Source organism: Caenorhabditis briggsae (genome assembly GCF_000004555.2).
Source record: "Caenorhabditis briggsae complete genome, chrII, whole genome shotgun sequence".
In the NCBI taxonomy this organism is placed as follows: domain Eukaryota; kingdom Metazoa; phylum Nematoda; class Chromadorea; order Rhabditida; family Rhabditidae; genus Caenorhabditis; species Caenorhabditis briggsae.
Genome location: NC_013486.2, coordinates 14,705,727 through 14,717,556, shown reverse-complemented (window position 1 = coordinate 14,717,556; position 11,830 = coordinate 14,705,727). Strand labels below are relative to the sequence as shown.

Here is an 11,830-nt window from a genome sequence, read left to right as displayed (position 1 = left end):
TTTTTTTTTTCAAAATTTTAAAAATCTCATTTCCACACCTCAAATGAGCCTAAAAACTTCATTTTTGAGGTCTACACAAAAATAAAAAACTTTCACCCCTAAAAGGAATCGAACTTTTGGCCTTGTGGACCTTAAATTTTGGTGTCAAAACCCACTAGGCCATCTGGTACAATTTTTTGGAAAGTGTCATTTTTGAGTTTTTTAGTGGTTTTTGAGGATTTTAAGTGGTTTAAACTAGTTTTACATGATAAAGCATGCCATTTTTGACTGTTTTGGACCGTTTCTCATAGTTTTTCGGCCAGTGACTCGACGTTCCACTATCTTTTTGAATGGAAAGCAAACATTTTGGTGTCAAAACCCACTACTTTTTTTAAAAATTCTCTTTTTTTTTCAGATGATATTTTTTTGTTCGGAACTTATCAATATCAGTAAATATGGAACAAACATTTTATACGGAACAAAATATAGTAACTAATTGAAGATAAAGGGACAAAAAGGGAAATACAGTAAGATGGCTACATGATAATGAGCGAACTGATCATTCGAAATGTTGTCGTGTCCTCTGATTTAACCTTCAAGGATAATCCCAGCCATAATGATTCCAGCCGACCAAATGTCAATCTCAGCTCCATACTTCTCAGAGAAGTTCAGGTGCCACATATCCTGGAGTGCAAACTGTGGGTTGGAGCTGAAAGAATAGTTTTCAAGCTCCTTAGCTTATTGAATTTGAATTCAGGAAGTTAAGAGCTTTAAAATGAGCCAAAGCACGACCATATTGGCTCAAATTTGAAATTTTCAGCAAAATTTTTTCGCCTAAGTATAGGCATGTTTATGCTCATTTTAAAGCGCTTAACGAGCTGATTCCAAATTCAACGCAAAATTTCTTTCAAAATGAGTATAAACAGGGCCCAATTCGCTTGAATTTGAATTTTTCGAAAAATCCCAAAAATTTAAAGGCGCATACCTCCAAAAAAAGCAAGTGATTCAAGTCGAAAGAGCACAAGACAAGGTGGAAGATAGTGTGTCCTTCATTGTCTGTAATATTTCAGAATCATATCATTATCACTTCTTTGGAAAATTACTTTTTTAGACTCATTTGAGGTATAAAGATGCGATTTTTGAAAATTTGAAAAAAAAATTTTTTTGTTGAAAAAAATCGAAACCGCTTTTCTGCGAGTTTTGATCATTTTTGGTTTTTCTAGACATGAAAAAAGTTCTTAAATCACTAAAAACACCCTAAAACCCCAAAAAAACCGTTTATAACAGCGATTCTCAAAAAATTGTACCAGATGGCCTAGTGGGCTTTGATACCAAAATTTAAGGCCCACATTGCCAGAAGTTCAATTCCTTTTAGGGGTGAAAGTTTTTTATTTTTGTGTAGACCTCAAAAATGAAGTTTTTAGGCTCATTTGAGGTGTGGAAATGAGATTTTTAAAATTTTGAAAAAAACATTTTTTGAAAAAAATTTCAAAACTGTTTTTGTTTGCGAATTTTGATCTTTGTTGGCATTTCTAGACATGAAAAAAGCTTTCAAATCACTAAACACCCTAAGACCCCGAAAAAACCGTCAAAAACAGCGATTTTCAGAAAAGTGGGCCAAATGGCTCAGTGGGTTTTGGCATACAACATTACGGTGCGTAAGACCAAATGTTCGATTCCTTCTGAGCTCAAAACTTTTTGATTTGTATAGGCATGTTTATGCTCATTTTGAAGCGCTTGACGAGCTGATTCCAAATTCAACGCAAAATTTCCTTCAAAATGAGTATAAACAAGGCCCAATTCGCTTGAATTTGAATTTTTCGAAAAATCCCAAAAATTTAAAGGCGCATACTCCAAAAAAGCAAGTGATTCAAGTCGAAAGAGCACAAGACAAGTCTGTAATATTTCAAAATCATATCATTATCACTTCTTTGGAAAATTACTTTTTGTTGAGAAGCATGTCATGGACCATGAGAACCTCTTTGAGCAAGAAACCTGGGATATTGTCATCTCTACTTTCTTCTGATCGACGTCTTCATAGCATAACTTTGATTCTGAAAACAATTCGGATAATAAAAAATTCAAAATTCCAAAAAAAATCTCACAATTTTCAGAAAAATCATTTGAAAAAATTGTGGACCTCATTCAGTAAGTGGTCCAAAGGGAAGGTTATCTGAAACAAAAAACTCTCTAATTTTCAAAATTTCAGTCAAAAACTCACTAAATTTCTCAAAAAATCAATAAAAAGACCATTAGAACACACATAGTCAAGAGTTGGAATAGAATGGGGGTTTCTTGTTCGCTTTTCCGTCGATTTCCACGATTCTCTCTGCGTCTCTCTAGAAGTCCATGCTCTCTCGCTTTTATGTATTATCATAAAAACGGAATATTTTATGTGCTTTATTGCAAGGGATTATGGAGACGCAGAGAAATGCTATTTTTGAGCCATCCAAACTTAAAAAAACAGGTTTAAATTGATTTTCAACTCTTAAAACTATGAAAAATGATCCAAAACAGTCAGAAACGACAGTTTTAAAACAAGGAAAATGAGAAAAAAACGGTCCAAAACAGACTAAAATCCACATACAGCCTCCAAAAACCACTAAAAAAGCTCAAAAATGGCACTTTTCAAAAAAGTGTCCCAAATGGCTCAGTGGGTTTTGGCACCAAAATTTACGGTCTACAAAGCCAAAAGTTCGATTCCTTCTGGGCTCAAATTCTTTTTATTTTTGTGTGGACCCTGGAAAACTAGTTTGGACACTCTAAAAATACCTTGAATTTCGAAAAACGGGAAAAAATCTAAAAAATTATTTTTTTTTCAAATTTTCGAAATCTTCAAAGTTATCAAAAATGGGTCGTGCTTAGGCTCATTTTGAAGATAATGTTATGCTGAATTCGGATTTTTAAATTAAACAAAAAAAAATCTATCTTTCAAGGTCCCAAAACACATCTGGAGACAGTAAGACAAGAGATTACATTCCCTTAAGAGACGCAGAGCAACCTTTAATGGTGACAACGACCTTCAAGGCTATTTGGCACTTTTCGATGAATAGGACAGCGAGAGAGTATTGATTTTCAGGAGAGTGGCAGAGAAAGAAAGGGAAAAGGCCAATAAAAAAAGAGTCAAGAGTTGGAATAGAATGGGGGTTTCTTGTCGCTTTTCGGTCGATTTCCACGATTTTCTCTGCGTCTCTCTAGAAGTCCATGCTCTCTCGCTTTTATGTATTATCATAAAAACGGAATATTTTATGTGCTTTATTGCAAGAGATTATGGAGACGCAGAGAAATGCTATTTTTGAATTTTCTAACAGAAAAAGGGACCTGAATTGATTTTCGAATCATAAAAACGATGAAAAATGATTCAAAACAGTCAAAATTGGCAATTTTAGAAAAATCAAAATAAGAAAAACGGTTCAAAACAGGCGGGAAATAGGACTCAGGGACCCAGGGACCCAGGGACCCAGGGACCCAATCAAGTACCTTTCAAAAATGGCGCTGATCTGAGAGTTAGGATTCAACTTTGATCCATTTTTTCTCGGTTCCTGTAAAAGATACCAAAAAATGGTCAACTGATAAAATGTTTGCCTTGATATCATAAACATTTTCATGATTTAAAAAATTTGTTATCTCAAACAGTAAACGAGATAACTCGGGTCAAAGATATCAATAGTGAGCATTCAAATATTATTCAAATAAAGAGATTTGGCCCAAAAAAAATGAAAAGAAAAACTACTTTTTTTGAATTATAGAAAACAAGAAAACTACGTGAGATGGTTTAAAAGTCCAGAAAAAGTACTATAAAGGAAGAGGGAAATGGGAGGAAGAATCAGTTCTTCCTTTCTCGGGCTCCGAGGAGGGGAGGGAGCTCCGACCGGAGCCAGGAGGCCGATCCGGGTTCTTCGGTAATTGGGTCCGGAGTCCATGACCTAGATTTCGATTTTTAGGTCATAACCTAGATTTTGACCTAAACATATCACCAAAAAAAAATAAAATCTAGGTCATGACCTAAAATTTGAAATCTAGGTCACGACCTAAAATTCGAAATCTAGGTCATGACCTAAAATTTGAAATTCAGTCCATGACCATAAATTCGAAATCTATGACATGACCTAAAAATTGAAATCTAGGTCATGACCTAAAAATTGAAATCTAGGTCATGACCTAAAAATTGAAATCTAGGTCATGACATAAAAAATAAAATCTAGGTCACGACCTAAAATTTGAAATCTAGGTGCACTTAATCTTGTTTATTCGCTATTGGAATTGCATCCAGGAGGCCGATCCGGGTTCTTCGGTAATTGGGTCCTGAGTCCATGACCTAGATTTCGATTTTTAGATCATAACCTAGATTTTGACCTAAACATATGACCAAAAAAATAAAATCTAGGTCATGACCTAAAGTTTGAAATCTAGCCGATGACCTAAAATTCGAAATATAGGCCATGACCTGAAAATTGAAATATAGGCAGGGCTGTCCAAAACGGCGGCCGGGCCTCGGCCGGCCTCGAAAAAGCCTCGGCCGAAGAAAAAAGGCCTCGGCGCGCTCCATTGAGAAAAAGCCTCGCGAGGCCTCGGCCGGCCTCGCAAATGTGACTACGGTCAGCAAGTCGCATATTTTACGACAAGTTGCGTATTTTTTTTAATTTTTTGTTTTTTTTCGCTCTTTTTCAGCAAAATTTTTTGAGAGTTTTCTCGATTTTTCCATCGATCTGTGGCGACATGAACATTTCGAACGCCAGTGATGGTCGGTTTAAGCCGATTTATTCATTTGTTATAACCGTTATTCAATTTCAGACACAATTCAGATGCCTCAATGGTTCATTGATCCCAACAAAACCGATTGTGAATTAGTGATAAAGAACAAAAGAACAATCGTCAGAGCCTGGACTTAAAAATGCTGGAAAAGTTGATGATTCTCAAAGAAAAAGATCGATTCGACACAGGCGAGACTTGAAGATTTTGATGCATGAACACACAGTCGTACAATATGCGTATTTGCGAGGCTTTTTCTCAATGAAGCGAACTTGCGACGGCCTCGGCCGCACAAAATTGCGCGAGGCCTTCGGCCGGCCGAGGCCGGCCATTCAGAAATTCAGAAATTCAGAAATTCAGAAAGGCTTGAAGTTCGAAATGCAAAAATGTATAGGATTTTAAGATTTTGAATTTTTCGAATGAATTCCTGAGTTTTAGTGTTTTTCGGATATCAGAATATCATATATCAGAATTGGAATCTTTCAATAAATTACATTTTCGTTGTTAAAAAGAATTAATTAATTGCGAACAAAGAATAATAATTCAATTGGAATCTAAAGATTTTTTGAGTAGCTCTGCAAGAATTTCTTTGTCCATTTCCATGGGATCCGCTGGAATAACTGAACGAATATCCGCTTTTGATTTGATTTCATCCAGGCATTGTTTCTGAAAAAAGTCAATAAACTGCTCACTTTTAAATTATTCGTCTAAAACTCACTTTCAGTCCCTCCATTCTATAATTTCCAGCCAACTCCAGCTTTTTTTTCATTCCCTTTTTTGATTTTTCAAGCAAAAATTCCTCGCATTTTTTGACAATTATTGGAGTGTCGTACATATCAGCCACTAATAAAATTCCTTGGACAGTATAATCTGAAATTGCTCTTTTCAAAATATACGGTAAGTACAGTAACCCACCATCAATTCCATTTTCTAGATGTAGAACTTCAAGATAGTATTGGAAGTCTTGAGGATTGACATCTTTCAATTCAATTTCTGATTTTTCAGATTCTTGAAATCTTCCCAAAAATAAAGTTGCAAAATATGGAGAATGAGAGGAGAGGTACTGAAAAAGTTGAATAGATGAAAATCAAAAACTGAAAAAATGACTCACCAACTTCGAAATATAGAATTTCCGCTTTTTTACTTTCAATGTGACATCGGAGAATTGTTTCATATCCTCTCCGAAACTTCTCAAATCTTTTCTGGGAAATTCATTCGTTTCTTCCGGAAATCCAATCATTTTGTTTATTTTCACATGAATTTCCACTTCCAATTTTCCATCATCAAGATATTCATCTTCCAAAGTTCTCCATCAATGAATTTGAGCCAACCCCAATTATCCCAGTCGTTCCCATTATTTTTGAATAATTTACTACAAGACTGTGAATGAGTTTTTTCCTTGTTTTTCGAGAATATTCTCAGGATAAAATTAGTGTGAATTTCTTGATTTCCCGTCACATTTGTGTATAAATACATTCCGAGGTGTTCGTCCTCTTTTTTAATACATATATACCTGCAATTGAATTGACATACAAATATAATTTAAAAAATGAGCAATAAGACCTACCATCCGATACCAAAATGGTCTTCTCGTGGACTACAGAGACGTTGATATTTCTCGAATTTCTCAACATCAGTGAATATATGTTTCAGAGTGAATTCTCTTTCAGTCATCTGAAAAAAAATGTTTTCTGGAAAAGCTGAAAATTGAGAAAAAATATATATGAAAAAGAGCGAAACTGATAATATCAATGTTAAACGTAGAAAGTAGAAAGAGAACTGTGTAACCAAAAAGTGGGGGAAGGGAGTGATAAGAAATTCAGTGATTAGCAATTTTTGTGCACAACTTATTCAAAAAAAGTTCAAAATTAGATACTTTGAGACAGTTTTTGAGAATCACAGGTAAATTTTTAAATCAGAAATCATGCATTTTGAAGTTTCAGTTTTCAGATTTTGATTTATGCAAGAAGAAAGATTGATATTTCAGAAAATAATAACTAAAAGTTTTTAGTGCCCAGTTTTCTGATAATTCTTGAATTGATAAGATGAAAATGAGGTCTTTTGAAATTGAAAAAAAAAGAAAACTGAAAAGAGAAGAGACAAACAATTTAAGAGTTAGCAAGGAAAACGGGAAATTTCAACACTGATAAGAATAAAATTGATTTGATTTCATGACGTATTTGAACGAAAAGAAGTGAGAATGGATTTTTTAAAATAATTGTTTAAAAAGAGTTCTAGCATACCATATTACCCCAAGTTTTAAACTTTTGGGTGACTTTGGTTTGTAAGTAGCATATGATTGCAGTTTCGTCAGAGCCTGGACTTAAAAATGCTGGAAAAGTTGATGATTCTCAAAGAAAAAGATCGATTCGACACAGGCGAGACTTGAAGATTTTGATGCATGAACACAAGCTTTTTTTGTTAATTTTCTTGAATTTGTTGTCATTTTCTCTCCCCTGTTATCTCAGTGTTGAATAAAAGATTTCTTGACTTCCTCCTTTTTTTAAATGCTCTAAATATCGAAAAATCGAGAAAACTCTCAAAAAATGCGTGATTTGCTGAAAAAGAGCGAGAAAAAACAAAACATTTGAAAAAAAACGCAACTTGTCGTACAATATGCGACTTGCTTACCGTAGTCATAATTGCGAGGCCGGCCTCGGCCGGCCTAGCAAAAAATAGAAACAACTAAAATGAATAGAGGAACTTGAATTCAAAAGTTAAGGAAAGTGAGAGGGAATAGAGAGAAAAGAAAGAATAATGATGCAAATAACGGTTTAGAGCTCTTATCAGTAAGACAGAAAACAGAAAACGCCCTGTGAAATAGAAACAATTTTCAGCACACAAAATCGAAAATTTTGGGATTTATCTAATACTGGAATACCTATTGGAAATCGGCGAAAAATGAAAGAAATTTTCGAAAAATTGGAAAAAATATCTCCGGATATTTTGCGAAATTTCAATCCCTTTTTTATATTTCAAACACTTTTCTCAAAATTTAAAAAAAAAAAACTTTTGTTTTTAAATTTTGCAAATTTCAAGATCCTTAAAGGTGGGGGGACAGGAGATTTTTCGTAGTTTTTTTGGGGCCAGAGTATGCATTCTACCGTGACGGTGTACAACGCTTAATGTCACTCTGCGTACAGCTGTCGTTCTCGCATTTATGTATGCAATCGGGCGTGCGCTTTCTCTTTGCCCGCGTGGCTCAGTCGGTACCGACGCCGCACCCTCAATCATCGCCCTCACAAGTTCAACTCCTCGAGGGGCATCTTTGAACGGAATTTCGAGAACATTATTTTTTTCATGTCCCCCACCTTTAAGTGCAAAAACGAATATTGAGATGTTTTCGAAATTTTCGAAAAATCGAAATTCTTTAATTTGTTAGATTTTTGTATTTCTAAGAAATGTTTTCCAATGTTCTGGAATTTTTAAAATCCTGAGTTTTTGAATTCCTGTATTTCTGAATTCGTGAATTCCATGTGAACCAATCAAAAAAACATTTGTTTCATAAAAAAACTTTATTTCTATAAAAATCCAAGTAAATCAGAAATGTATCTTTAAAACGATTGGGTAGATCAAAAAGTAGCATCAAAGACAAAGCAAATGACTGCATGCTAGATGTTTCAAAAATCCTTCCTGATGAGCTGGATTGGAATTGGAACCAACTCCTCCCTCAACACACGAAACACAGAACCTGAAAAATTTACCGAATCAAAAAAAAGTTTTTCAAAAATCTTTTTTGGAACTGATGGTCGGGAAACTCTCACTTTTTTGGGTGACGCTCGATCATACCGAATACCCAAACTGGATTTCCTGTGGCTAAGGTTTTGCTTCGCTTTGAACATGTGGTTTTTTTTTCAATCAGGTCTCGCTAGTCTGGTCCTTACTGGCTTTCGCCACTGCGAATTTCGGAAACGCGCCCTTTGTTTCCACCTCGAAATTTATATGACAGCGAGAGAGTATTGATTTTCAGGAGAGGCGCAGACAAGTCAATAGGTGGAGTGGATAGGACGGCAACGGAGTAGCCAACACCTCTCATTCATTTATTCTCTAAGGCTATGTGTGTGTGACTGTCTATTGATTTTCCATATTTCGTGAGTTTTCTCATTTTTAGAATTCTCTAGAAAATGAAATCTATATTTTCAGATAGTCCTAACAATGATTTCGTGTGTAGAAATCCCCCCTTTTCATCGATTTTTATTAGAATTGTGAGTTTTTTGTTTTTAAAATGGAAAATTAAAGTTTGAATTTGCAGATAACCCCTTCCAAGACCACTTACTGAATGAGGTCTATTTTTTATCGATTTTTCTGAAAATTGTGAGTTTTTTTTAGAATTCATTAAAATAAATAAAAACAAGCATAAAGTTATCTTCAAAATGAGCCCAAACAAGACAATTTTTGAAAAAAAAAAATCATATTTTCCTTTTTTCATAAAATTTTCAATTTATAGGTATTTCTAAGCTGTGCAAATTAGTTTCCCGAGGTACACATAAAAATAAAAAAGTTTTGACCTCAGAAGGAATCGAACCCTTGGCTTTGTGGACCGTAAATTTCGGTTCCAAAACCCACTGAGCCATTGGACACACTTTTTTGAAAATGGTGTGTTTAGGATTTTGTTAGGTGTTTTGTAGGGTTTTCTGTGGTCTAAAGTGATTTTTCATGGTTAAAATTGATATTTACAACCAAAAACCGTCGCCGGAAATTTTTGAAATTTTCAAAAAAATTTTTTTTTCAAGAATCTGAAAAATTGCTTCCTGCACCTTAATGTACATAAAACAATAATTTCTTGGCTCTAAACAAAAATAAAAAAGTTTTGACCCCAGAAGGAATCGAACCCTTAGCTTTGTGGACCGTAAATTTCGGTTCCAAAACCCACTGAGCCATTGGACACACTTTTTTGAAAATGGTGTTTTTAGGGTTTTGTTAGGTGTTTTGTAGGGTTTTCTGTGGTCTAAAGTGGTTTTTAATGGTTAAAAATGATATTTACAACCAAAAACCGTCGCCGGAAATTTTTGAAATTTTCAAAAAAATTTTTTTTTCAAGAATCTGAAAAATTGCTTCCTGCACCTTAATGTACATAAAACAATAATTTCTTGGCTCTAAACAAAAATAAAAAAGTTTTGACCCCAGAAGGAATCGAACCCTTAGCTTTGTGGACCGTAAATTTCGGTTCCAAAACCCACTGAGCCATTGGACACACTTTTTTGAAAATGGTGTTTTTAGGGTTTTGTTAGGTGTTTTGTAGGGTTTTCTGTGGTCTAAAGTGGTTTTTAATGGTTAAAAATGATATTTACAACCAAAAACCGTCGCCGGAAATTTTTGAAATTTTCAAAAAAATTTTTTTTTCAAGAATCTGAAAAATTGCTTCCTGCACCTTAATGTACATAAAACAATAATTTCTTGGCTCTAAACAAAAATAAAAAAGTTTTGACCCCAGAAGGAATCGAACCCTTAGCTTTGTGGACCGTAAATTTCGGTTCCAAAACCCACTGAGCCATTGGACACACTTTTTTGAAAATGGTGTTTTTAGGGTTTTGTTAGGTGTTTTGTAGGGTTTTCTGTGGTCTAAAGTAGTTTTTCATGGTTAAAAATGATATTTACAACCAAAAACCGTCGCCGGAAATTTTTGAAATTTTCAAAAAAATTTTTTTTTCAAGAATCTGAAAAATTGCTTTCTGCACCTTAAATGTACATAAAACAATAATTTCTTGGCTCTAAACAAAAATAAAAAAGTTTTGACCCCAGAAGGAATCGAACCCTTAGCTTTGTGGACCGTAAATTTCGGTGCCAAAACCCACTGAGCCATTGGACACAATTTTTTGAAATGTGTAATTTATGAGTTTTTCTGTGTTTTTGGAAGGTTTTCAGTAATTTAAATTATTGTTCGAAAACTGAAAATGCCATCATGGCTATTTGCAGCCAGAAACCCGAATTTTCGCAATCTAAAAAGTTATCGATAATGGATCGTGTTTAGGCTAATTTTGAAGACAATTTGATGCCAAATTTGAATGATGAACATTCTTTCAGAACCGTCAAAATCCAAAGTTTTCGGACCACCCGGGCGGACATGTGAAAGAGTCTTCTAAATACAATCAAGACCAGGACTCCAGGAGTTCTCATCATGGCAAATCGTCTCGCTACGAAAATAGTCGCTCAGGTAACATTCTTATTTGATTTTTCCAAAAAGGCTTCTCTACTGCACTGTATATGTTGAATTATTTGACTACAATTATTCGGTAGACATTTTTTTTTAGAAAATGTAATACAAACTAATTTTAATGCTCGTTGAATTTGAATTTTTACAGGCCGTGACGTCCGCTCGCTTCGTCGCTAACACCGCTCTGGAGATACCTATCAGAATGATAGGTCAAAAATTCGCAGCGAGATTCGTCTTCGGAAGTCAGGAACGCCGTACCAGCGACTCAGGAAATCCAAAAACGAAGTGATTTAAGAGCCCAAATCCATCCGCAGAACCGAGGAAGTAATTGGAAAACTACCGGACACCGATCAAATTCTGAATATGATCAGGAACAGGACTCAAGAAGATCCCATCGCGCTGAGAAGTCCAATCGTTCTGTGGAAATGCAGCGTCAGGACCAGTACGATAATTATGTTGGAGAGTCTCGTTCTTCTGAGAGCAGTGAGTAGAAAATAATTTTGAATCAAAATTTTGGAAACGATCAATGATTTTCAATTGTATTAATACTGATGAAGTGAGTGTTTCCGGACACCGATTGAGAATTTTCTGAAACTTTGGTCCTTGGACACAAAAATAATATCCTTTTCTGAAACTTTAACTTTTAAAATGTGCTAAAATGAATTTCAAACGTAACAAAAACCATAAAATAAGTCTTATCACTCGATTTGGTAGCTCATTTTCGTCCTGAAATCACTAAAATTCTCTATCAGCACTCAAAGTATGTAAACATAGATTAAAATGATTTCAACCTCAAAATGAGCTAACCTAGGGGTTTTCAAACCAACTAAACTATTTGACTAACAAAGAACTCCTAATGGTGCTTCTAGAAGTTTTTGGAACATCAACAAGTACTTTTTGAATTTTATCAAAGATTATTATGTTTAACGAACCATATGATTACCA

General features: G+C 34.6%; 2 protein-coding genes across 2 annotated transcripts in view; one reads left to right on the top strand and one right to left on the bottom strand.

Annotated features, from left to right (window-relative positions):
• Positions 1-5,274: 5,274 nt before the first annotated feature.
• On the bottom strand, positions 5,275-6,405 carry CBG20446 (the record flags this gene model as incomplete). The annotated part of the gene is made up of 6 exons (XM_002632015.1): positions 5,275-5,397; positions 5,450-5,601; positions 5,647-5,794; positions 5,843-5,933; positions 5,987-6,244; positions 6,299-6,405. The coding sequence occupies 6 exons, from the start codon at positions 6,403-6,405 to the stop codon at positions 5,275-5,277; spliced, it is 879 nt and encodes a 292-aa protein (XP_002632061.1).
• Positions 6,406-10,849: 4,444 nt separating this feature from the next.
• Positions 10,850-11,830, top strand: part of CBG25763 — a gene marked incomplete at both ends in the record, with an annotated part of 1,977 nt that continues 996 nt past the window's right edge. The window contains 3 exons of the mRNA XM_045243067.1: positions 10,850-10,885; positions 11,034-11,170; positions 11,200-11,368. Coding sequence (XP_045100339.1) covers positions 10,850-10,885; positions 11,034-11,170; positions 11,200-11,368 — 342 coding nt within the window. The remainder of the gene's footprint in view (positions 10,886-11,033; positions 11,171-11,199; positions 11,369-11,830) is intronic.